This window comes from Pipistrellus hanaki (assembly GCF_964339955.1).
Source record: "Pipistrellus hanaki genome assembly, chromosome: 4".
Classification (NCBI taxonomy): Eukaryota; Metazoa; Chordata; class Mammalia; order Chiroptera; family Vespertilionidae; genus Pipistrellus; species Pipistrellus hanaki.
This window is the reverse complement of record NC_140506.1, coordinates 95,657,715-95,684,276: the sequence shown is the minus strand read 5'-3', so window position 1 is coordinate 95,684,276 and position 26,562 is coordinate 95,657,715. Positions and strand designations below refer to the sequence as shown.

Sequence of the window (26,562 nt, the reverse complement as noted above, 5' to 3'; positions counted from 1 at the left end):
GGCCAGCTCCAGTCCCGACCCCGTGCTGAGGGAGGGCGGGGTGGGGCTGCTGCACGGAGGAGGAGGAGGAGGAGGAGGAGGAGGAGGAGGAGGAGGAGGAGGAGGAGAGCCAGCACATTCCCATGGAGCTTGCTGACGGTGAGCGTGGAATTTCAAACGGACATTCTGGGTTTGGTGTTGTCTGTAACAACCAGCACTTCTTCTAAAAAGGCTGCAGTGAGGGTCGTGAAACTTTGACCTCAGGGGCCTCTGTCTGATAAGAAAGGTCTCAAGTGTCCTCTGGCTGCCGGTCCCCCTCTCCCCCTGAGTGGCCACAGACCTGATATTACAGGGTCTCTCCAAGCAGGCGGGCCGCACACAGACATCAGGGTTGCCATTTAGCAGTGTTATTGTGGCAACATTGGCCAGATTTTTACATAGGAGGAGGGCCTCCCTTTTCACAGGTTTTTTTTTTTTTTTTTTTTTTTTTTTTTTGTGGTTTGCTTGTTTTTAAATTTTTTAAAAAGGATGTTATAAATCGGGATCAGAACAACTTAAACGAACTCCCACACTGGGCAGTGCAGCTGGAGAAGAGAAGCCACCGGACCACAGAGCTGTCTCTTCTCTTTGTGGAGGAGATGGGTCTCTGTCTGGGAAAGTGAAAGAGTGAAAAACAAACTGAATCGAGAAAGTGGGAGTTGAAAGGCATGGGAAGAAAGGGAACCACAACCTTTTACTTTAAACCTTAAGATCTAGCCCTAGCTGCGTTTGCTGAGTGGATAGAGCATTGGCCTGTGGACTAAAGGGTCCCGGGTTCAGTTCCGGTCAAGGGCATATGCCTGGGTTGTGGGCTTGATCCCTAGTGGGGGCCATGCAGGAGGCAGACGATCAATGATTCTCATCATTGATGCTTTCATCTCTCGATCCCTCTCCCTTCCTCTCTGAAATCAATAAAATATATATTTTTTTTTAAAAAAGAAAGAGTCCTAACTGGTTTGGCTCAGTGGATAGAGTGTTGGTTTACAGATTCAAGGGTCCCAGGTTCGATTCCGGTCAAGGGCATGTACCTTGGTTGCGGGCATATCCCTAGTGGGGGGTGTGCAGGAGGCAGCTGGTGAATGTTTCTCTCTCATCGATGTTTCTAACTCTATCCCTCTTTCTTCCTCTCTGCAAAAAATCAATAATATATATATATAAAAAGAAAGAGCATCTTTAAAGAAAGAAAAAAAGAAAGAAAACTGTAGAAGCTAGTAACTGCCACACGCAGGCGGTGGCCGGTGTCAGTTTCCCGGAGCCCTGCTTTGCGGAGTCTGAACGCACTGCTCAGGGTCTGCTCACACCGCTGGAACCCATCGCCGCAGGTTCTGGTCCACGGGTCGCTTTCCCCCATATTTCTTTGTAAACCACGATAGAGTGCCGGTGCCACCTGTCATCAGTAAAAGAAAGCTGATCAAAGTAAACCTTTAAAAGTCTGGGAACTTTGTCCACCTGCCCTAAGCCCAAGGCCTGCTCCCTAGAAGCAGGAGATCAACTCGTGTCCCAGAGGCATGAGGACATCCTGGCACCAAGCTGAGACTGTCTCCCTGGCATAAAAGGCCTGGAAGAGAATGGAAAGGGAACCCTTATTTTACTCTTTGTGCTTAATGCAGGCCCGTGCTACCTAAACACATCTCAAGAGGATGAGGGCAGCCACCTGATATTTTGGGGATGCTGGACCAGAGACGCCCTCTGCATCCTGTTAACACAACGTGGAAACCCAGGTCTCTGAGCACACCTTCGAGGCACTGCTAGGGTGCTCTCCCCATGTGCCTGCTCACACCAAGGCCCAGCAGCTCCCCCCCCCTCGGCCACCTCCCCAAACACACATCAGCGATCGAGTGCTGCTGACAGGATAGATGAGCCACCAGCGGAGTCCATGAACACTGAGCACCAGGAGCAGGAAGAGGAGCAGGCGGGTCACCGGCTCCAGGGCGTGGTTGCCAAGATGCCACTGGGAAAGCCCATGTTCACCAGCAGCCAGTTGAGGTCATTAAAGGGGGCCTAAGCAGCATCCAGTCTGCCCCCCTTCCGGCTCAGTTGAGGGGTGCTGCTCCGTGGCAGGGTAGGGGTCCTCATGGGGTCATCATCCTGCTTGACTTCCCCATTGGCCGAGATCCGCACATCATCCCAGGGGCTCTGGACCCCTCTCCTCCGACCGCAGAAAGCCTGCAGGGAGCTCCGGGGCCATGCCTGAACACGGTGCCTGAATGCCCGTTAGAATAGGTGAGGACCAATGGCAGTTTAAACTGGATTCCCAAATACGTGAACCAGATGGAAGCGCCTTGGCTCTGACGGTGTGGGGTGTGTGCCAGTTAATCCCAGCGAGAAACAGAATCCACCTCCGGTGGCTCTAGGGCATTGCTGTCCAACAGAACCTTCAGTAGTGACTGCAATTTTCAGATCTGCAGTTCAATCCTCTCAGTGATCTAGATTATAGCCATGGTCCAGTTAGACTGACAGAAGCCTACATGGACCAGCAGAGGAGTACAAGATCTGGACTAGGACCTGGTTTTTATTTTAATTTATATTTTTATTTTATTTTGAGAGTATGTTCATTAAGGCCAGGCATACTGCAACAAGGAAGGGCTTAGGGTAGAAGGAGGAACAGGAGAGGGACAGGCAGGGCTGCTTTGGCTCCGAAAACACCGTGGGAAAGAAATTAGCCAACGTGGCTGCTGCCCTGCTCAGTGGAGAGTCAGAGAAAAGGGCCTTGGGGGCAGGGCAGTGGTAGCCTGGGAGGAGCTGCTGCTGCCCACTGCTCCCCTGGTTGCAAGTCTCGTGGGAACTCTTAGAGTTTAGAGATGCCGGCCTGTGAAGGAAGAAGGGGAAGGGGAAGGGGAAGGCAAAGGCGGGCTCCGGGAGAGCACCCTGGGGCCTGGCTTTGAACCCTGACTGCCTCTTACCAGCTCGGTGATCTTCGGTAAGTCACACAACGTCCCCCTGCCACCACGGCTCGCTGAGCGATTGGAGTGGCACCCACATCCGGGCGGTCCTCGTCCTCGTGTCTGTCTTTTTACGGAGAGAAAGAGAGAGGGATAGAGAGTTAGAAACATCGATGAGAGAGAATCATCCATCAGCTGCCTCCTGCACACCTCCTGCTGGGGATGTGCCCACAACCAAGGTACATGCCCTTGATTGGAATTGAACCTGGGACCTCTTAGTCCGCAGGCCGATGCTCTATCCACTGAGCCAAACCGGTTTGGCAAGGTCCTCGTGTCTTAATCACACTCCCTCTGAGGTGAACCCTCCAGACACATGGATTTAAACGTCGTCCAAAGGCTGATGTCCCCACATTTACATTTCAAAATCTCCACTGGAGTGTCTAACAGACATCTCAAACTTAGCATGTCCCCCGATGAACTCCTTATCTTCTCCCCCAAACCTGCCCGCCCAGCCTTCCCATATTTGAAAACAACAGTTCTGTTCTCAGTTGATGAAACCAAAGAGCTTGGTGTAGTCTTTTAATCTCTCTCTCCCATATGGTAAAAAAAAAAAAAAAAAACCTGTTGGTTCTACCTCAAAAGTACTTGGCAACCGACCACTTCTCTGCACAGCTCCTATCAGCCTGATCCAGACCCCATCGCCCCTCACCCGGGCCGGCAGGAGCCTCCTCACGGGTCTCTCTGTCCCTCCTCCGCCCCCACAGTCTCTTCCCTGTAGCACCCAGAAAGGAGCTTTTCAAAGGCAGAGCCCTCCAACGGCTCCCCACGGCCTCAAGGTCACCTCCATGAACCTGGTTGTGTTTCCGCTGTGGCCTCCTTTTCCCATCTTCTCCTGTCCTGTCCTGGAGGTATGGTCAGTTTGTTCCAGCCCCAGGGCCTCCTTGGGGGTTTCTAGAACATGCCAGGCATGATCCGATTTTAGGGGCTTTGACCTGGCTTTGTCCTCCTATCAGGGGTCCTCAAACTTTTTAAAGTGGGGGCCAGATCACGGTCCCTCAGAGAGCTGGAGGGCCGGACTATATGAACTACTAATTCCTACTGTAACACCTCGGCTGCGCTCACTGCCCAAAAAACCTGGCGGGCAGGATCAGACTCCTCTGCGGGCCGCATGTGGCCCGCGGGCCGTAGTTTGAAGACCCCTGTAGGTAACGCCCTTCCCCAGGGATTTCCTGGTTGGCTCCCTCACTTCCTCAGGCTTCTGCGTTATGTTCTTCCATCGTACTTCACATCACATATTTGTGCAGAGTCTCATGCAAATTGTTTGTGGTTAACCCAGGAAGCTCAGCCAAATGTGAAGTTGGTCACTCTATTAGCCCTTTCTTCCGCTTGATTTTTTCCCTCTCTCATTTTTATTAAACTTACTAGAGGCCTGGTGTACAAAATTCGTGCATGGGGGGGGTGTGTCCTTCAGTCCAGCCTACACCCTCTCCAATCTAGGACCTCTCTCACAATCCAGGACTGCTGGCTCCCAACTGCTTGCTTGCCTGCCTTCCTGATTGCCCCTAACTGCTTCTACCTGCCAGCCTGATCACCTCCTAACTACTCCCCTGCCAGCCTGATTGATGCCTAACTGCTCTCCTGCTAGCCTGTTTGCCCCTAACTGTCCTTCCCTGCTAGCCTGTTTGCCCCTAACTGCCCTCCCCTGTGGGCCTGGTCACCCCTAACTGCCTTCCCTTGCAGGACTGGTCACCCCTAACTGCCCTCCCCTGTAGGCCTGGGTTCCCCTTAACTGCTTTTCCCTGCAAGCTCATCACCCCCCAACTTCCCTCCTCTGCCGGCCTGGTCACCCCTAACTGCCCTCTCCTGCAGGCTTGATTGCCTGCAACTGCCCTCCCTTGCAGGTCTGGTCCCTCCCAACTGCCCTCCCCTGCTGGCCATCTTGTGGTGGCCATCTTGTGTCCACATGGGGGCAAGATCTTTGACCACATGGGAGCAGCCATCTTGAGTGATGGTCAATCTGTATATTACTCTTTTATTAGATAAGATAGAGGCCTGGTGCATGGGTGGGGGCCAGCTGGTTTGCCCTGAAAGGTGTCCAGGATCAGGGTGGGGGTTCCCTTGGAAAGTAGGGTGGCCTGGGTGAGGGGCCTGTGGTGGTTTGCAGGCTGACCATGCCCACCCACCCACCCCACCTCCCGCCCCCCAGGTGACCCAAGCTGCGGCCCTGGTATCTGGGTTTATTTATCTTCTACAATTAAAACTTTGTAGCCTGGAGCGAAGCCCAGCCTCCTGCTCACTCCGTGGTGACAGCCATTTCTGTTGGGATTTATTTATCTTCTATAATTTAAACTTTGTAGCCTTAAACAGAGGCCAAGCCTGGTCAGAGTGTGTGGAAAGGTTGGCTTCCTCCATTGCCAGGGACAACCCTAGCCTCCTGCTCTCTCCAGCTCCATGGCTGCTGCCATTTTTGTTGGGAATTATTTATCTTCTATAATGAAACTTTGTAGCCTGGAGTGGAGGCCTGGACCCACCAGGGTGTGCGGAAATCTTGGCTTCCTCCATTGCAGGGGAAACCCAAGCCTCCCTCCTGCTCTCTCTGTGGCTGCAGCCATCTTGGTTGGGTTAATTTGAATACCTGCTCCTGATTGGCTGGTGGACATGGCTTGAGGGTGTAGTGGAGGTATGGTCAGTTTGTATATTACTGTTTTATTAGATAGTATAATCTACATTTTTTAATTTAAAAATTTTATTGATTGATTAATCTGAAAGAGAAAAAGAAACATCAATTTGTTGTTCCATTTATTTATGCATTCATTAGTTAATTGGCATATCAGGAAGATGCTCTAACCAACTGAGCTACCCTGCCAGGGTTGTTCTTTGTCTCATTTTTTTTTTTTTTTTTTGCCTTTTTAATCTTTATTTATTTATTTATTTTAAATCAATCTTTATTGTTCATATTATTACAAAGGTTCCTCATTTCTTCCCCCCTCCACCAGGTTCCCACCCCACCCTCCGACCCCTCCCCATCCCCCATTGTCCTCATCCATAGGTGCACAGTTTATGTTCAGTCTCTTCCTCCCTCCCTTTCCCCGATAGTAAATTCCTTTTCAGATAGTAAATCAGTTACTTAGCATTTTCTCATATCAATAATACCTCCACATGCCCAATGATACATTTCACACAAAAGACATTTCCAAATAGGTCAACCAGCCTCATCCAGGCCCCACCCAAGGCACTCACAGATCAACACCCCAGCCCTATACTAACTCAACACATCCAGATCTAAGCCTTCATCACTTGATTCAGCAGACCCTCAAGTTCCCACAAAAGTTTCCAGCCATGTCTGAGAGGCAGCCGTGGGGCAGGGGCAGGTGAGGAGCAAGCTGTTCCGGGCCTGGATGCTCCGGGCCTGGCGTCTGTTGCTCTGGTTCGTTCCACAACCAGCTGCTCCGGGTCTGGTCACTGCAGCTCCCGACCTAGTTGCTCTGGACTTGGCTGCTGCTGCTGCTCCGGGCCTGGCCGCACCCGACCCGGCTGCTCTGGGTCCGGCTGCTCTGGGCCTGGCCGCTCCCAGCCTGGCAGCCGCTGCTCCGGGCCTGGCCGCACCCGACCCGGCTGCTCTGGGCCCGGCTGCCCCGGGCCCAGCCGCTCCGAGTCTGGCCGCTCCCAGCCTGGATGCTCTGGGCTTGGCTGCTGCTGTTCTGGGCCTGGCTGCTCCCAACCCGGCTGCTCTGGGCCCGACTTCTCCGGGCCCGGCCACTCCTGGTCTGGGTGTTCCTGGACTGGCCACCCTGGGCTTGGCTGCCTCTGCCTCAGGCCTGGCTGCCACTGCCCCAGGTCTGGCTGCTCCAGTGCTGGCTGTTGTTGCTCTGGTTCTGGCTGCTGCTGCTCTGGGGCCTGGCCGTTGCTGCTCCAGGCCTGGTTGCCACTGCCTTGTGCCTGGGCACTCTAGGCCTGGCCGCCGCTGTTCCAACATTCTGTCCTTTTTTTTTTTTTTTTTTTTTTTTTTTAATGCATATATGTTGCAATGTTGGCTGGTGAGTTGAGTTCTGACTTAGTCTTTGATTTTTCAAGATCTTCTTTGTATTCTTTCTTAAGTAATTTTACTATCTTTTGCTCTCACTTGATTTCTTCACATTGAGAACTTCTTTGGTTTCTTCCTCCTTGTCCTGGGAGCTCAGCAGGTTGGCCTGTGGCACCCCTTTGTTCTCCGCGGGCTCCCGCGCTGCTCCAGCCTGTTGCCAGGGTCGGCGCCGCCCAGGAAGCAGCCCAAGGCCTTGGCTCCGTTGCCCATGCTCAGAGGTCAAAGGCTCAGGGGCACCCCCCCCCCCCAGGGGCCCCGTCACCCGGCTCCTGGCTGGCTGGTGTCTGGCAGGGGCTCCTGCTCCCTGTCGCATTCCTCCAGTCTGGAGCTTTTTTTTCTCTTTCGCGCTAGGGGAGTCTAGGATCAGAGTCAACAGACTGTCCTCTGCGCGAAGTGTGCGCAACTCTGGGGGCTCCGCTTTTCGCCACTCCCCTGGGATTCCGCCTCACAGCCCCGTCTCCCCCTGCTCGAGCCTGGGTCCCCAGGGTCTGGTCCAGGACTGGGGTTCAGAGCAGTTGAAACTGGGGCCCAACACAGCCGGGGCTCCCGTTTCCTTCCCTCCAGGGCAATCCCGCATCAGAGTCAACATTCCTTCCCTTGCAAGCAATGTGCGCGACTCCGGGGGCTCGGCCTTTCGCCGCTCTCCCAGGACTCCACCTCACAGCCCCGTCTCCCTCTACTTGAGCTTGGGTCCCCAGGGATTGGCCCAGAACTGGGGTTCAGAGCAGTCCGGACTGAGGCTCAGCGCCGCCGGAGGCCCTGTTCCTTCCGGCTAGGGTATTCCAGCATCCGAGTCAACATTCAGTCCTCTGCGCGCAATGTGCGCGCGACTCCGGGGGCCCTGCTTTTCACTGCTCGCCTGGGATTCCGCCTCACAGCCCCGTCTCCCCTTGCCGGAGCCTGGGTCCCCAGGGTCTGGCCCATAACTTGGGGCTCAGCGCTGCTGGTTCGGGGGTTCAGCCCAGGCTGGGGGTTTTATTTCCTTCCTGCTAGGGAACGCCAGGCAGCACCCAGCCCTCTCCTCCTCTCCAGCTGCGACCTCTCCGCGTGCGTGCGTGCCAGCTCGCAGCATGTCTCCGTACCTTAGGCTTTTTTTCAGCTCCTCTGATTTTCCTTCTGGTTTTCTCTTTCCTTCTTGTTGTAGAATTTTCAGTCAGTCGACTACCTGTAGCTCTGGGCAATGTCCACTCTACATTTTAGTTGTATTCCATTGAAATTGTTGTGTGCTGCTGCGGTTAGGTGTCTACCCGAGCAGCCATCTTGGATCCTTTGTCTCATTTTTTAATTGAGATATAATCCAATATAATAAAAGGCTAATTATGCAAATTCTCCCCTTGACAAGGAGCTCGACTGGGAGTTTGACCAGGGGGCAGGGCCAGCTTGCCAACCACCCCAGCCCCTCCCCCCAGCTGGCCCCATCCCCAATCACCCACCACCCCGATCAGGGGCAAGGCCAACCAGCCAACCTCCCGAAGCCCTTCTCCCTCCCTCTTCCCCGCCCTTCCCACCTCCACCAGCTTGGCCTGATCATCCCCGATTGGGACGGGCCTCACGGGCCTCACCCATGCACGATTTCATGCTTCGGGCCTCTAGTTGACAAATAATAGTATATTAGTTTCAGTTGTACAACATAATGATTTGATGTTTGCATATATTGTGAAATGATCACCACATACATCTAGTTAACATCCATTGCCACACAGTTAAAATTCTTTTCTTGTGATCAGAAATTTTAGGATCTACTCTCTTAGCAACTTTCGAATAAATATACAATACTGTATTATTAACTATAGTCAGCATGCTGTGCATTACATCACCAGGATTGTTTATTTTACAACTAGAAGTGTGTACCCCTTGACCCCCCTTCGCCCATTTTGTCCACCACACCTTTGGCAACCACCAGTCTGTTCTCTGTACCTGAGGTTGGTTTTTCATTTTGTTTGCTTTTTGGATGCCACATATAAGTGAGATCAGACAGTATGTGTCTCTCTCTGTCTGACATATATCACTTAGCGTAATAACCTCAAGCTCCATCCATGTTGTTGTAATGACAAGACTTCCTTTATTTGGCCAAATAATATTCATTGTATACATATGAACCATGTTTTTTTTTTATTCGTTGATCTATTGATGGACACCTTTGTTGCTTTCATATCTTGTCTATTGTAAACAATATTGCAATAAATGTAGGATTCAGATATCTTTTTGAATTAGTGTTTTCAGTTCCTTTACATAAACACCCAGAAGTGGAATTGCTGAATCAGATGGTAGTTTTTGAATTTTGAGGAACTTCCATATTGCTTTTCATAAAGGTTGCACCAACTTACATTCCCACCAACAGTGCACAAGGGTTTCATTTTCATCACATCCTCACCAACACTTGTTATTTCTTGTCCTTTTGATATTAGCCATTCCAATACGTGTCAGATGATATCTTACAATGGTTTCGGTTTGTATTTCCCTGATGATTAGTGATACTGAGCACTTTTTTCATGTATCTGTTGGTTATCTGTATGTCTTCTTTGGAAAAATATCTATTCAGATCCTGTATCCATTTTGAAATTGTTTGTTTCTTTGTTATTAAGTTGTATGAGTTGTTTATATATTTTGGATATTAACCCCTTATCAGATATATGATTTAATTTTTTTCTTGCATTTTTTGGGTTGCTTTTTCATTTTGATTGCTTCCTTTGCCGTGCAGAAGCTTTTCAGTTTGATGTAGTTCCATTTGTTTATTTTTGTTTTCATTGCCTTTGCTTTATTTTTATTGTTGTTAATCCTCAAACAAGGATATTTTTTCCACTGATTTCTAGAGAGAGTGGAAGAGAGGGAGGAATGGGAAAGAGAGAGAGAGAGAGAGAGAGAGAGAGAGAGAGAGAGAGAGAAGAGAGAAGAGAGAAAGAGAGGGAGAGGGGGGGGAGAGAGAGAGAGAGAGAGAGAGAGAGAGAGAGAGAGAGAGAGAGGGAGGGAGAGAGAGACAGAGAGAGAGAGACAGAGAGAGAGAGACAGAGACAGAGAGAGAGAGACAGAGAGAGAGACAGACAGAGAGAGAGAGACAGACAGAGAGAGAAACATCACTTGAGAGAGACACATTGATTAGTTGTTTTCCACAATCAACTGGAGCTGGGGAACCTGCAAATGAGTTTCATGTCCATGACCCCCTTGACCAGGAATCAAACCCAAGACTCTTCCATCCTTGGGCCGACCCTCTAACCACAGAGCCAAACTGGCCAGGGTTGTTGCCTTTGCTTTTGGTGCTAAATCTGAAAACCACCAAGACTGATGTCAAGGAGCTTACCCCTATGTTTTCTTCTAAGATTTTTATATTTAAGTATTTTATTCATATTGAGTTGATTATGTGTATGGTGTAAAATAGGGGTCTGTTTTTATTCTTTTTCATGTGACTCTTTAGTTTTCCTAGGACCATTCATTGAAGAGACTCCCCTTTACCCATTTGTATATTCTGGCTTCTTTGTCATAAGTTAATAGACTGTTTATGTGTGGGTTTACTTCGAGGCTCTCTCTTCTGTTCCATGTTCTAGTGTCTGACTTTACGTCTATACTCTACTGTTTTGATTACTACAGCTTTGTAATATAGTTTAAAGTCAGGAAGCATGATGCCTTCATCCTTGTCCTTTTGGAGGATTATTTTGGCTATCTGGGATCTTTTATACTACCATATACTTTTAGGATTGCTCGTTTTATTTCTGTGAAAAATACCATTGGATTTTTAAGAAATCCTCACCCAATGATATATTTTTTATTTATTTCAGAAAGAGAGTGAGTAAGAGAGAGAGTGCGAGCGAGAGAGAGAGAGAGGGAAACATCAATGTGAAAGAGAAACACTGATCGGTTGCCTCCAGTATGCTCCTCGACAGGGGACCTCCTGGGAATGGAACCCACAACCTGGGTATGGGTCCTGACCAGAATAGAACCAGTGACCCTTTAGTGCACAGGACTACGCTACAGCCATTGGATTTTTAAATTGAATCTGTAGATTGCACTGGTAGCATGGACATTTTAACAACATTAATTTTTGGGATATCTTCCCATTTATTTGTGTTATCTTCAATTTGTTTCATCAATATCTTGTAGTTTTCAGTGAATAGGTCTTTCACCTCCTTTGTTAAATTTATTATTAGATATTTTATCATTTTTTAAAATTAAATTCATTGGGGATAATACTAGTTAATAACATAAATTTCAAGTATACAATCTTATATCACATCTCTTTTAAATATATATATATATATATATATATATATATATATATAATTGATTTTTTTGCAGAGAGGAAGGGAGAGGGAGAGAGAGTTAGAAACATCGGTGAGAGAGAAACATTGATCAACTGTCTCCTGCACACCCCCCATTAGGTGTGTGCCCACAACCAAGGTACATGCCCTTGACCAGAATTGAACCTGGGACCCTTGTGTCTGCAGGCCAATGCTCTATCCACTGAGCCAAACCAGTTAGGGCAGCACAACATCTCTTTACTCTATTGTGTGTTCACTACACACAGTCTAGTCTCCTTCCATTGCCATGTATCTTTCCCTCCTTCATCCTTCCACACGTTCCCTCTGTAACCACAGTCCTATTGCCTGTAGTTAAGAGTTTGTTATTTTCTCGTTTTATACCCCACATCGGAATGAAATCTTTGCTTCTTGTCTTTTGCCATCAAACCAAACTGTGCTCACCTTGAATTTCTGAGCTGATGCAAGTGTCCCTCTGAGCTGTCCAGTGCAGCAGCCACTAGCCACATGTGGTTTATGAGCACTTGAAACGTGGCTGGCTCGTTGTACTGGAGGAAATGAATGCCAAGTCTTACTGAATCTCGGCTCATTTAAATTAAAGGAGCCCCATGTGGTTGGTGGCTGCTGCACGGACAGTGCACCAATAGGGCCCAGAGGATGCAGTACCACCTACGCTGGCGTTAGAAGGCTCAGTGTGCACAGAGCAGAAAGCGGGCACAAGGGAGTTAAAGGAAGGGAGCCACAGGAGACGGCCACGAATTTGTAAGAGCCACCTTTGCGGGGTTGGGTTTACCACAAAGATTGTCCTAAGAGCTGGCGTGTCCCATCATTAAGCCTCAGAGCGAGGTTGCTGGGCAGGGACTGTCCGCTCACCTGTCCTCGAGAGTGAGCACCGGAGGCAGCGCTCGGTCTGTGGCCCAGGGTCACTCAGTCAGTGGCTGAGCCTGGTCTGGGCCAGGAAATCTGGCTCCAGGTCTGCCGCTCGGCCACCGCTGTGCCTGACGGCTAACACGGACGATGACCACAGAGGGTGTGTTTTAAACAACAAAAGCACATTCGTTCGTTACCGAGAGCCTAGGAAGAGGGATGGAGCTGACCAGGGCAGAGGGTTGGTGTCAGTGAGTCAAATGCTCATTGATTGAGCTGGAATCCAGTAGGCGATGGCAGGCAAAATGGATCTGTCAAGAAATAGCAGCCCTAACCGGTTTGGCTCAGTGGATAGAGCGTCGGCCTGTAGACTGAAGAGTCCCAGGTTCGATTCTGGTCAAGGTCATGTACCTTGGTTGCAGGCGCGTCCTCAATAGGGGATGTGCAGGAGGCAGCTAATTGATGCTTCTCTCTCATCGATGTTTCTAACTCTCCCTCTCCCTTCCTCTCTGTGAAAAATCAATAAAAAATATTTTAAAAAACAAAAAAGAAAAAGAAATAGCAGCCTTGGCTGGTGGTTCGGTTGGTTGGAGCATCATCCAGAGATTTGCAGGGTTGAGTCCCCATCATGGCACATACCTAGGTTGCAGGTTTGATCCCTGGTAGTGTCCAGGGGGCAACCGATCGATGTTTCTCTCTCTCTCTTTCAATACTAATAAGCATATCCTTGGATGAGAATTAAAAAAAGAAAAGAAACAGAAGAAGCATAGTCTATTTTAAGTATATGGATGCTCCAGGAGACTAGAATAGGTCAAAAGGATTTTATTTATTTATTTTTTAAAATATATTTTATTGATTTTTTACAGAGAGGAAGAGAGAGGGATAGTTGCCTCCTGCACACCTCCCCACTGAGGATATGTCCTCAATCAAGGCACATGTCCTTGACCGAAATCGAACGTAGGACCCCTCAGTCGGCAGGCCAATGCTCTATCCACTGAGCCAAACCAGCTTCTGCCGGTCAAAAGGACTTTAAAACGTGGTTTCTTTCCAGGACCACGGCTTGGGAGGGGAAGGGGAAGAGTATTACCATTCATGATAAACTCTTTGTGCTTATAGTATGCGTTACTTTGACAAAAATTAAGACATAATGATGTTCAACGACCACATTGGCCTTGGCAGTCCTCTCTCTGGAGAGGGTGGGGGTGGGGGGAAGAGAGGGCCCAGGCTGAGACACAAACGCAGATCCGGCAGCCCATGGTCTGACCTGGCGGCTCAGGAAATGTTAGAAGATAGATGACCAGTTTGCTAAAAAGGAAAGAACTCAGCAGCTGCCCGTAGGGAGAGGTTCCTAGGGCAGGGCACCAGGACAGGGTGCAGAGCGCCCCTCTCCGAGGGCTCCCCTCCCCCCCTCCCCCTTCCTCCCTCCCCACCGTCCACCAGCAGGAGCTCCTGCACCCCCTGCCACACGGGCTCTCTTCCCCTCCGGTATTATTATTCGTGTTGTTGTTGTTATGATTTTGTGAAAATGTTTAAGAGCAAGTTGCATGGTGCACCTTCACTCCTACCTCCTTCAGATACAGATTTCCTGTGAGCTGGGACGTCCTTTTCCATAAAGAACATGCTTGTTAAATAAGGAACGTTAATGCTAATTCAGCACTACTGCCTACTGTAAGCCCGTGTTCGGAATTTGCCATTCTCCCCACGCATTCTCCCCCTCCCCCAGCCCAGATCGGTTTCGGAACCCCACACCGCATTGAGCTGTCACACATCTCTCCTCCTGTAAGGTCTGGAAGAAGGCGTCAGGCTTCCTTTTTCTCCCTGACACTGATGTTTTTGAAGAGTACAGGGCAGTTATTTTCTAACATAATTGGCTTGTTATTTCTTTTAAATTGATTGATTGATTGATTTTGAGAGAGAGAGAGAGAGATTGTTTTGTTGTTCCACTTAGTTGTGCATTCATTGGTTGGTCCTTGTATGTGCCTTGACCCTTGGTGTGTCAGGATGCCATTCTTTTCTTTTCTTTTTTTTTAATATTTTATAGATTTTTTACAGAAAGGAAGAGAGAGGGATAGAGAGTTAGAAACATTGATCAGCTGCCTCTTGCACCCTCCCCCCCGACTGGGGATGCGCCTCAACCAAGGTTCATGCCCTTAACCGGAATCGAACCCAGGACCCTTCCGTCCACAGGCCGACGCTCTATCCACTGAGCCAAACCGGTTTCGGCTTTTTTTTTTTTTTTTTTTTTTAAAGAAAATATTTTTATTGATTTCAGAGAGGAAGGGAGAGGGAGAGAGATAGAAACATCAATGATGAGAGAGAATTATTGATCGGCTGCCTCTTGCATACCCCACACTAGGAATTGAGTCTGCAACCCTGACCAGAACCGAACCTGGGACCCTTCAGTCCACAGACCGATGCTCTATCCACTGAGCCAAACCAGGCAGGGCTGGATGACAGTCTTAACCACCTGAGCCGGCCAGGGCGGCTGATATTTCTTCACAGTGAGACCCGGGCTGTGCGTTTCTGCTGGGGCTGCCACAGAGGGGGCGCGGGGCCCTCACCCTCACATCGGGAGCCGCCGCCTGTGGTTTGCCTCATTCCTGGTGGTGGTAACTTTGATCCCGGGGCTAAGATTTCTCCACCTAAAGCTGCATTCTCTTCCTCGGTAAGGAACACGTATCTTGTGAGGAGACACGTTAGGACTAATCCTGCCCTGTATGCAACACCCCTTGCCCCCCAACTTTACCCGACGGCTTTAACACCGTGCTTACCTGAATCAACTATCTCGGTGGCTGTAACGTGGTCGCTTTAAACCCTACATCCCTTCTTTAATGATTAGTTGGCTTCCCTACGGCAAACTATCTCCCCTGCTCGCCTTCCGCCCTTCGGCTGGCCCTCGTCCCTCGCTCTGCAGCTCCAATGTTTGCAGAACTGTGGGAGCTCCTGGGTCCTTCCTTCGCTCAGCGGGCACCGCCCTCATCGTGCGGATGCAGGCAGTGTCCCCGCTTTGCCGGAGGGAACTCCCCACGCCGGTCCCCTGTCCTTCCCACAGGTCCCCGTCGTTCTTTGAGTGCCCCTTGCTGTCTGTGCACAAGACGTTCCTGGCTCAGCCGGTGCTTCCCTGCCCCGCGGTGGCACCAGCCGCTGCCCAGGTGCCCTGGTCCTCTGAAGGAGAGAGGTGTCCAGAAGCCCAGATCCGGGCGAGGCGCTGGCCCATCTGAAGGGAGAGATAACAGAATTTACAGACGATGGAATGAAGGCATCAGAGAAGGGTCCCTATCCCTCTAGCTCTCTTAGACACTGCTTCCCTGAGGTTTTTCTAGACACTCCCTAAAGCTGAATCCAGCCTCTGTTTTAGCAAGTGTTCTCTCACTTAAACTTCATACACAAGCGTGTCTCTACATGCAGCATGGCAATGTCAGACGCTGGTCCTGCCTGGAGACTCTTACGCTTGGCCTTGGCCCTTCAACCTACCTGGTTTAGAAGCTCATCTCTAGCACTTGTTGGGTGTCTGAACCGGGACAAGTCTCTTACCTGGTTCCTCAGTTCCTTCCTCTGTGAAATGAGGGTAATAATAGGTACCTCATAGTGCGATGTGAATGTGAAGTGCTTGGCACTGAGCCGGCCCAGTCTGACTGCCTAAGGGAGTTTATCTAACCTCTCTCACCTGCTTTCCGGTTGTGAAACGGGCTTGCACCCAGCTGATGTGGCTCAGCGGTTGAGTGCCAACTCAGGAACCAAGAGATCACCATTTGATTCCCAGTCTGGGCACATGCTCAGGTTGTGGGCTCCATCCCCACTGGGGGGTATGCAGGAGACAGCCAATCAATGATGTTTCTTCCATCAATGTTCCTATCTCTCTATCACTTTCTCTTCTTCTATCTCTAAAAAGAATCTATAAAATCTATCTATCTATATACACATATATACCTATATATGCTTAGATATATAGTAAATATATATGCTGATATAGATATAGATATAGATATAGATATAGATATAGATATAGATATAGATATAGATATAGATATAGATATAGATATAGATATAGATATAGATATATAGGCTTGCTGTGAGGAATGGCTGGAATCCTGCATAGGGATTTTGTACCTGAAAAACTGTTACTAACAGACTTTTCTAGAAGTATTTCCAAAGTACTGCCCTTTGTGATATCCTGAGGCCACCACCCTGGTTCCTATTCCATCACCTCTCTCCCCTCGGGCTCATAGTCTGTGCTGGCCACGTCTGCCTCTCCCCCTCAGGTCCGTAGGCTGTGCTGGCCATGTCTATCTCTTTCCCCTGGGCCCATAGTCTGTGCTGGCCATGTCTATCTCTTTCCCCTGGGCCCATAGTCTGTGCTGGCCATGTCTATCTCTTTCCCCTGGGCCCATAGTCTGTGCTGGCCATGTCTATCTCTTTCCCCTGGGCCCATAGTCTGTGCTGGCCATGTCTATCTCTTTCCCCTGGGCCCGTAGTCTGTGCTGGCCAGGTCTACCTGTCTCACCCTGGCCCGTAGTCTGTGCTGGCCACATCTACCTCTCTCCACAGGCGGCTCCTAGTCTGTGCTGGCCACGTCTGACTCTCTCCCCCAGGCCCATAATCTGTGCTGGACAGATCTACCTCTCCCTCGGGCCCACAGTCTGTGCGGGTCAGGTCTACCCCTCTCCCCGGGTCCGTAGTCTGTGCTGGCCTGGTCTACCTCTCTCCCACAGGCCCATAGTCTGTGCTGGCTATATCTACCTCTCTCCACAGGCCTATAGTCTGTGCTGGCCACATCTACCTGTCCCTTGGGCCCATAATCTGTGCTGGCCAGGTCTACCTCTCCCCTCCGGGCCCGTAGTCTGTGCGAGCCAGGTCTACCTCCCCCCACCAGATCCGTAGGCTGTGCAGGCGGGGTCTTGTTTTTTGAGCTTCAGGCTGGATGCATCTACATCACCTCTGGTTTCCCCAGAATTGGGGCCCCATCTGGAGCCTGGGGAACACACACCTTTGTCAGCAGCAATTTGGTCTGAATGACAGTTTTGCCAAAAATAAAGTTTGTATCATGGCCAGTTTTTCTCAGTGGTTAAAGTGTCAGCCCTCAGACCGAAGGTTCGTGGGGTTTGATTCCTGGTTGGAGGTTCCCCACCCCTGTAGAGGCCCATGCTGGAGACAATCAATCAATGTGTCTCTCTCACATCAATGTTTCTGTCTCTTTCTCCCCCCACTCCTGCCTCCCTCTCTCTGGAAATTAATAGTAAAAGTATCCTGGGGTGAAGATTAAAAATAGATAAATAGATAGATTTAGCTTTAGTTTTTTGTTTTTGTTTTTTTGTTTTTAAAGATTGGAAAATTTGGGAATTTTTGGGCAGTCTTCCAAACATCTGCATCTTTTTAGAATTAAAAACATTTTTTCAACATCCTATTACTTTGCAGCCAATTATTCCTCCTTTTCTGTTTGCAGTAGCAAAATGTTGCAGCAACCTAAAGGTCCAGCAATGGAATGGTTTCCTTCTTTCCTTCCTCCCTCCCTTCTTGCCTTTCTTCTTCTTTCCTTCCTCCCTTCCTCTCTCCTCTCCTCTCCCCTCCCCTGTCTCCCTCCCTCCCTTTCTCCTTCTTTCATTAGTTCAGTAAAAAATGAAAAGTACAGAACAGTGTATGTAATGAAATCCTATATAATAAAAGCCTAATATGTAAATTGTTCAACCGGGAGTTTGACTGGGTGCTATGATGGGCACTGACCACCAGGGGGCAGTGTGGACATGACAGGTGTAGATGCAGCACTGGCAGACAGCAGCAGTGGAGGTGCTGCCAACCCCGATGGGCCCCGAGGAAGAGAGCAGGACTGAGGTGGGATGGTGGAGCAGGTGAGCGGGGGGTCCCAGGCCAAGGTGGGTGGGAGTGGGGCCTGATTGCCCCGCCAATTGCCCCACAGACAGTAACCAGCGATGGCGGTGGAGGGAGGGGCCACCACCGGCTCCCAGGTGCTGAGGGAGCCCAGCCCTGACTGCGATCATCCTGCAGGCGGGGTGGTGGAGCAGGTGAGGGGGTGGTGCCAGACCTCGGCGGGGGCCAGGCGGGGCTGCTGGGCTGCGAGGCTGGGGGCAAGAGCTGGGGTCTGATTCCCGCAGGCCACCCCGAGGGACCCCACTCCCTACGCATGGATTCGTGCCCCGAGCCTCCCGTCTAATATAATGAAGTATGCCGAAACTGGTTTGGCTCAGTGGTAGAGTGACGGCCTGCGGACTGATAGGTCCCGGGTTGATTCCGGGCAAGGGCATGTACCTTGGTTGTGGGCACATCCCCGGTAGTGGGTGTGCAGGAGGCAGCTGATCGATGTTTCTCTCTCGTCGATGTTTCTAACTCTCTATCCCTCTCTCTTCCTCTCTGAAAAATCAATAAAATATATTTTAAAAAATAATAATATAATGAAGTACACGAATGTGTGAAGGCTTTGTTACGAACGTTTACTGCTGGTGGCGAATGCCGCTCTCCATTGCTGTGGCCCTGAGCCTCCCTGCGGCTCCTGCTGGCACCGGGAGGCAGGCTCCTGGCCCCTCTCCATCAGGCCACTCCTCAGGTTTGTGCCCGCAGGGAGCAGCTCTAAGGGACAAAGTGGTGTCTCCCTCAGGACAGGGAGCAGGCTTCCCTACCACCTGCTTGAAGAGAGAACTTCCTCAGCCGTGGGGCGAGCCCCCTGGACTCCCCGCTATGGGCCTTGGGGGCGAGGGCCCTGGTCCCCACGGAATGCTGCTGCTGGCCGCGCGGTGATGGCTGGACTCCGTGCCTCTGACCCAGGCGTCTCGGGTCTTGGCGTCAGACTCGCTCTTTCGCCTGTGAGTGGGGCAGGGCCCAGTCTGACTTTAGCCTCTTCCATTGCTATGTGCATCCATTGCGTTTACAACATAAAAGTCAGAGTTTATGTTTTTAGAAAGAAGGCAAAAAAACAAAACCAACACATATCAAAAGTCAAGGCTTACACTCTAACTGGTTTGGCTCAGTGGATAAGAGCGTCAGCCTGCGGACTCAAGGGTCCCAGGTTCGATTCAGGTCAAGGGCATGTACCTTGGTTGTGGGCACATCCTCAATAGGGTGTGCAGAAGGCAGCTGATCAATGTTTCTCTCTCATTGATGTTTCTAACTCTCTATCCTCTCCTTTCCTCTTTGTAAAAAAACCAATAAAATGTTTTTTTTTTGTTTTTTTTTGTTTTTTTTAAGTCAAAGCTTACAAGTTAGGGGGAAGTCAGAAAACAGCAACCATCCAAAGAAGGAAATAAAAAAACCTGCTCAGACCTGCCCTCAGAGACTCGGTTAGAAGCTCAGCAGCTCGTCCCTGACTGTCCTTTCCAGGGAGAGCATGTTGGATAGGCGTCTGCCGCAGTGAGGCCACAGCCTGTGCGGTGCCAGCCGCTGCCGGACGTCAGGTAAGCCGTCACACGGGCCTCGCAGCGACCCTCCGGCTTCCTGAGAAGCGTGGAGAGCTCACCAGGGACCCCGCAGCCTGCGAAGGCCCTCTTTGCCCCCAGCAGAATCAGGGGCTTCCTCTTGCCCCTGGGACTTCCTGGATTCCGGCCCAACAGCCTGGGACCACAAACGCAAATGAAACCACGCTCCGCTCCCATTTCCTTCCCTGCACCCCGAGATCTTAAGTGCAGGTTCCCACCCCCCGGGGTCTGACCCCCTTCCTCGCCCCAGCGTAACCTCTGCCGCCCCATTTCCCCTGCTGAGACAGGGAACTCCAGACCCCAGGTTCCCTGTCCCACATCAGCTAAGACCCCGGAGCCCCTGCACCATCTCAGACCCCGGAAAGAGCAAGCGGTGCGGCTCTCAGTGGTGGGAGCAGGGCGGGTGGGGCAGGATGCTGGGGTGGGGTGGGTGGAGCCAGGGCCACTTCCTTTCCCCTTGGGGCCCCTGTGCGCCCAGTCCTACCCCGGCTTCAGGAGGAGTTGGAGCAGCCTGGCCCAGGCCTGGGCCTTTATCGAGCGCCGCGCTGGTAAAAGGTGCGGCTTGGTGGGCGGGGGTCCCATCAGACCCAGGAATGCGCCAACAGCTCGAAAAGACCTGACAAATGTCCTCTGGGGAAAGAGGATCAGGGGCCACTGGAGCTGAAGAGTCTCCAGAGGGAAGGCCGGGAGGGAGGCCATTGCTGGTTGCAAGCTGCTGTGGCCGGAGGGGCTGGGGACAGAGCGACGGGGGAGCTCCCAGCACCTGCTCCCTGCTGTTGCTGTGACAGTAAAGGGCAGGCGGCAGAGCCTTTAACCACGGTTAGGCCTGGCAGCTGGCAGGGAGGTCGGCAGGAGGAAGGGCGGGCCGGGTCCTACCGCCAGCCTCTTACGTGTTCCCTTTCTCCAACCTTCCACCCTCAGGTCCCGTCCTGTCATGTCTGTTGTCATGGAAATGACCCTGCTTCTCCTCTTCCTTGGGGGGGTGTGGGCCGAGATGGTGAGCACAGGGGCTCCAGAGGTTTTTACACCCAGACAACCCCCTTTTTCTTTGGCCTCAACCATCTCTGGGGCCTCAAACCTTAACTCAGTGACCTCTGATGATGCAATAACAAAGGTCCCTGAGGCACATGGCCATACTGGACCCCAGATCTCCCTGCCTTCCTCAGCTCCAGGCGAAGTGCCCTCTCCTGAGACTTCCGTCGCTGCCAAGGTTAGCCTTACGGCCAATGCAATAATCACCCAAGAAGCTCCCACCAGGAGGTTATCAATGTCCCAGGAAATCTCTAATGCAACCAGTGATCCCGCTGTCCCAGCAATGACTGCTCTGGGACTTGACACTACTGCTGGTGAAACCATGGCAACTAGCTCTCTGGAGACCTCCACTGGGACAAGGGGACTCCCTGTCACCAGGGCAACTAGCTCTCTAGAGACCTCCAGTGGGATGTTGACGAGTGAATCTCCTGTCACCACGACAACTAGCTCTTTGGAGACCTCTGATGTGACCAGTGGACCCCCTATCACCATTGCAACCAGCTCTCTGGAGACCTCCGATGGGACCAGTGGACCCACTGTCACCGTGGCAACCAGCTCTCTGCAGACCTCCAATGGGACCAGTGGACTCCCTGTCACCATGGCAACCAGCTCTCTGGAGACTCCCCAGACCAGTGGCTCGCCCATCTCTAGGGTAAAAACATTCATGTCTACCCCAGCGATGTCCACAAACAGAGGCGGCGGGCCTGCCCAGAGTTCAGACCAGAAGACAAAGAGCACCCTGACTATGGTGGCTGTGCTGGTGGCCCTGCTGGCGGTCATCGTCCTCCTGGCGCTGGTGCTGCTGTGGCGCCGGCGGCAGAAGCGCAGGACCGGGGCGCTGACGCTGAACAGGGGCGGGAAGCACAACGGGGTGGTCGACGCCTGGGCTGGGCCGGCCCGAGTGTCCGACGAAGAGGCGGTGGTAACGGCGGCCGCAGGCGTGTCTGGTGGTGACAAGGGCGCTGGGATCCCCGAAGCGGAGGGCTCGGGCTCTGGCCGGCGGCCCACGCTCACCACCTTCTTCGGAAGACGCAAGTCTCGCCAGGGCTCCGTGGCGCTGGAGGAGCTGAAGGCCGAGCCGGGCGCCAGCCTGACGGGGGAGGAGGAGCCGCTGGTGGGCAGTGAGGGCGGGGCTGACGAGGCCCCCGCCCCGGACGGGCCAGAAGCAGGAGGTGCTGAGGCCCCTGAGTGCCTGTGAGTTACGGGTCTGGAGGTCAGAATCAGCCCCAGCTTTCGGCACCCTCCAGTCCTCACCTCCAACCTCATCCTCACCTCCAACCTCATCCTCACTCTGTGTTCTCACCCAGCATCTCCACGCTGAGCCCTCATCTTGCTTCTCAACCCTGGACTTTGCAGCCTCGGCACCCAGCGCCAGCACCTCCACCTCCACCCAGCGCCCAGCCCAGCACGGAGGCAGGGCCTGTGCCCACCGAAGCTCCAAGACTGACTGAATGAAACTTCCTCACCAACCTGCTTCTCCCCACCACCTGCTCCCCAAGTCTGGTCTTTGAAACCAGATGCAGCGTCTCCATAATGCCAGGTTTCCTCCACCGCTGGCAAGCCAACAGCTTCCGTCCAGGATCGCTCTGTGAGTACATAAAGGACAGCCACGGGGCCGACCCATGAACTCCTTTAACTCGGGCCCAGTGCTGGAGCGGTGCCACCGAGCTGTGCCCCGGGGTGTGCTGGGACACACCTGACCTCCAGGCTGGCCCCTGGCTCCAGCCTCCACTCCCTCCCTCCCCCGCCGGCCGGGCCAAGGCGGCCAAAGGCTTCAGCTGCTCCTCCCCCGAGGGCAGAGGTGAGAGGAGTCCTCGGAAGCCGAAGCCTGTGTGGGTCCACGCGTGGGTGTGGTCTGTGAGCAGGAGGCGAGGGCTGAGCGGCTGGTGAAGGTGGTGGTGCGTGCAGAGGACCTGAGGGAGAGGCGGGGAGGGTTTCGGAAGCCGAGGGTATGCGGCTGCGGAGGACATCTGCGCCCTCCTCTCTGAGCAGACGGGCGGAGGCAGAGAAAGGCCCAATGAGAGAATGCCGGGGTGTCAGGGAGACTGGTCCTCCAGCTCGGCCCCCGCACAGCCTGCCCTGCACACGGGGCAGGGACAGGAGCCCTGGGCGCCAGTCCTGGTGACGATCTGCGGTTCCGTGTGCAATGTGTTTGTCTGTTGCAAGTTCCTTCCCTTCTCCGAGGGGCGTGCGTGAGAGCCAGCTGAAGAGGATCTGCGACGGCTGGCAGCCCCAGGGGCTTCCCCTGTGGCTCTGGGAAAGGCGGGAGGGGACAGGGCCCAACTGGCGGTCCCTGAGAGCAGCCCAGGCCAGCGCCCAGGCAGCCACGTGGGCCCGAGGCGGTTGGTATTTCCCCAGGGCAAAGAGGAAATTTGCAAAGAGGAAGTTGTTGAGTCACCGGTGCAGCAGCCTAGAGCAGACAGATTGACCTACAAAAGGAGGGCGGAGGGGACTCTGGGAGTGAGTGTGACTGTCATGGGGCCCACGGGGGCACCAGGAGACAGAGGGGGAAAGGGCCCTGGTGGGCAGTCATGAGGTGGGGGAGAGGGCGCCGAGCGGCCGGGGCGGACACCCGGCCTTCACCTGCAGACCGGCGCCCGGAGGCCGTGTCTGGGCACCTTCTCCTGCCCCTCACAGCGCTGCGGGGCCTGACGGTGGCCCCCGAGCAGCAGAAGGGAGTTCCTAAAGTCCGTGGGGGTGCCAACTGCTGTCTGAGATTGTCAGACCGAGTTCCCCATTTCCGAGAACCTTGTCCCTAACTCAGGGGCCGCCCGCCACCCCGCTCGCTCAGCACTAGATTAGCTTCCTCGTCCCCAAGCTCCGGGGGGCCTCCTTCACCTCCAGAGCTCCCGCCCTCAGCCCTTTGCTTCCAGGAATTGCTTTTCCTGTCTCGCTGACTCACCCAGCAAGTGTGCTCTCACAGTTGGGTCTGGACTCTGAATTCTTTCCCAGCCGCAACCCAAGTATGAAGGTCGCCACCACCCAGGTTTGGTTTGAACCGGCCGGTCAGACACCTGGTGCCAGTCCGTGGCCTCCAACATCTTCACCCCAATAGAACCCGCCCCCGTGAGCCGGGGTCAGCGCCTGGCCACGCTTCCCGGCTGCCTCAGAGAGTTTGGACACTTACGGCCACACCTTCAGCATCTTAACTGGAACTTGGGATAGTGTTAGTGAAGCCTGAGTATCTACATGTCATGAGGGCCCTAGCCATCTGGTTCAGTGGATAAAGCATCAGCCTGTGAACTGGAGAGTCCTGGGTTCGATTCCGGTCAAGGACATGTACCTCCGTTGCAGGCTCCTGTCCGGGTGCATGAAGGAGGCAACCAATGGATATGTTTCTCTCACATTGATGTTTCTCTCTGTCTTTCCCTCTTGTTTCCACTCTTTCAAAAAAATCAATGGAAAAATATCCTAGGTGAGGATTAAAAAAATAATAATAATGCCCAAACCGGTGTGGCTCAGAAGATAGAGCGTCTGCCTGCGGACTGAAAGGTCCCGGGTTCGATTCTGGTCAAGGGCACGTACCTTGGTTGCAGGCACATCCCCTATAGGGGGTGTGCAAGAGGCAGCTGATTGATGATTCTCTCTCATCGATGTTTCTAACTCTCTATCCCTCTTCCTTCCTCTCTGTAAAATTCAATAAAATATATTTAAAAAATAAAATAAAAAATAAAAAATAATAATAATAAATGAATAAAATAAATGTCACGAGGGATCCAGAGAAAGATAAATGCCATTTGATCTCACACGTGGAACCCTTTAAATAAAATAATCTGACAAAACAGGAAAAAAAAACCCACCTATTAATAGCTTATTATACTTTTTATAGTTGGTAAAAATGTTTAAAAAAACTGTGTCATGATTTTGAAAAATGTCTACAATATAATGTCAAGTGGGAATATATAGTACTGCAGTTACCTATAAGGTTTATAGGTGATTTTTATTTTGTTTATATTTTCTATATTTCCAAATTTTATGCAATAGATACCAATCACTTTACAATTACAAAAAAGATGAGCTCGTAGGTGTTGGCTGGGAGGGAGGTGTGGTTTGCGGAGGGCTGGGGAGGGGAGGTCGGCCGGTGGGAGCCACGCTGAGAAGGGCTGAAGGGCTGGGCGTTTGCGCTGGCCCAGCAGCCGCGGGAGTTAAACGGAGCCGTCTTCACGCCTCGGTCCGGGCCTCAGCAGGTGCCACACACATGGTCGGTTCATGTTCGTTCGCCGTTTACAGAAGACCTTCCTTAGTGCCTGTTGTCGTTCAATGAAAGAAATCCACAGAAGATTCTCACTTTCATCCGACTGGAGAGCTGACGCTAAGCCAGTTAGAGAAAGACAAATATCACACCATCTCTCTTACACGTGGAACACACGCAGAGTAAGTCCAGAGGCATGGATGCCTGGAACAGGCTGTCAGAGCTCAGCAGGGAGCGGGTGGCAAATGCCCCAACCAGTCTGGCTCAGTGGATAGAGCGTCGGCCTGCAGACTCAAGGGTCCCAGGTTCGATTCCGGTCATGGGCATGTACCTTGCTTTCGGGCACATCCCCAGTAGGGGGTGTGCAGGAGGCGGCTTATTGATGTTTCTCTCTCATCGATGTTTCTAGCTCGCTCTCTCTCTCCCTTCCACTCTGTAAAAAATCAATAAAATATATTTTTTTAAAAGAGATTAACCAAAGAACTTACGTGTGCCGTGCACAGCTCATGGTCACGAGCACAGTGTGGGGAAGGCTCGGGTGGGGGTGGGGGGTAAAGGGGGGTGGGTGGGGAATATCTATAATATTGTCAACAATAAATGTTTTAAAATAAAAACTTAAAAAGGCGAAAGGAGAAAACAGCGGTCAGTGTTTGCTTTGTGGCCGGCGGTTAAAGGGGCAGCGCACCCTGCGCTGCGAGCGTGTCAGTGCCTTTACCACATGTGGGTGCTGCTTTGGGTTTTGTGCAGGATTTGCTTTGGGTTGGCAGGTCCTTTCTCGGTCCTGGGAAGGCCCCCCAGTTTTCCCGTGGGTGGTAACGGCGTGTTGCATGAGCCCGTTTCAGCTCCGGGAAGGCTCATGGGATGGACGCTCTGCGTGTGGACAGCAGGCGGGTCCGCCGCCATTCAGCAGAACTCAGGGCACCCGTCAGCCTGGCCTCTCCTGTCCTCGCCACCGGGCCCCGTCCGGCGAGCCCTGACCTGGTCCTGCTTAGACCGCCCTGTGGTTCCCGACCCCAATCCCTTCCACCCTCTGCTCCCCGCAATCCCAGGGACACTTCTAGAAAGTCACTCTGCCCAGCCTGGTGTGGCTCAGTAAGTTGGGCGTCATTCCCCGCACCGAAAGGTTGCCAGTTGAATTTCCGGTTAGGGTGCATGCTCCGGGTGCAGGCTCGAACCCAGGTAAGGGCCTGTGGGAGGCAGCGGATCCATGTTTTGCTCTCACATTGATGACTCTCTCTCTCTCTCTCTCTCTCTCTCTCTCTCTCTCTCTCTCTCTCTCTCTCCCTGCCTCTCTCTTTAAGATCAATTTTAAAATATTAATAACTAAAGGCTACTCCGTCCAGGTTACCCTGCGCTCCCCAAGGCCGTCAGGATAAGCCCGCTTCCTCGGCCGGCAGCAAAGACCCCGCCAGGACCTGGCCTCGCCTTTCCTCTGCCCGCCGCAGCCTGCTCAGCCCTCAGCTCTCCCGCCTCTCAGACTCCTTGTAGCAGCTCCTGGACATGCCACGTGCTTTCCCTGTGGAGGGAGGGCAATGAAAAAGGTTGAAAATAGTCACAGCAGCTGGCGTGGCTCAGTGGCTGAGCATTGGCCTGGGAACCGGGAGGTCACAGGCTCAATCCCCAGTAGGGGGTATGCAGGGGGCAGCCAATCGATGATTTTCTCTCATCATTGATGTTTCTCTCTCTCTTCTTTCCTCTCTGAAATCAATGTTTAAAAATGTTGAATATATATATATATATATATATATATATATATATATATATATATTAATTGTAGAGGATGTTTATTAAAGCTGGGAACAGTGAAACAAGA

The 26,562-nt window shown here is 52.1% G+C and overlaps 2 protein-coding genes across 2 annotated transcripts in view; one reads left to right on the top strand and one right to left on the bottom strand.

The window, feature by feature from the left end:
* Window positions 1–26,562, bottom strand: part of MYL11 (myosin light chain 11) — an 87,635-nt gene that overhangs the window by 34,207 nt on the left and 26,866 nt on the right. The gene's annotated exons all lie outside the window — the stretch shown is intronic.
* On the top strand, window positions 20,015–25,278 carry SPN (sialophorin). Its single transcript, XM_084880653.1, has 3 exons — window positions 20,015–20,080; window positions 20,447–21,751; window positions 21,865–25,278. The coding sequence occupies exons 2-3, from the start codon at window positions 20,460–20,462 to the stop codon at window positions 22,010–22,012; spliced, it is 1,440 nt and encodes a 479-aa protein (XP_084736779.1). The 5' UTR covers window positions 20,015–20,080; window positions 20,447–20,459; the 3' UTR covers window positions 22,013–25,278.

What these genes read in the sequence shown, in the direction of transcription:
- SPN (XM_084880653.1), top strand. Translation starts at nt 20,460, where the DNA reads ATGTCTGTTGTCATGGAAATGACCCTGCTTCTCCTCTTCCTTGGGGGG. An exon ending in GCTGAGGCCCCTGAGTGCCT is followed by an intron (nt 21,752 to 21,864) that starts GTGAGTTACGGG and finishes GTTCTCACCCAG; the next exon opens with CATCTCCACGCTGAGCCCTC.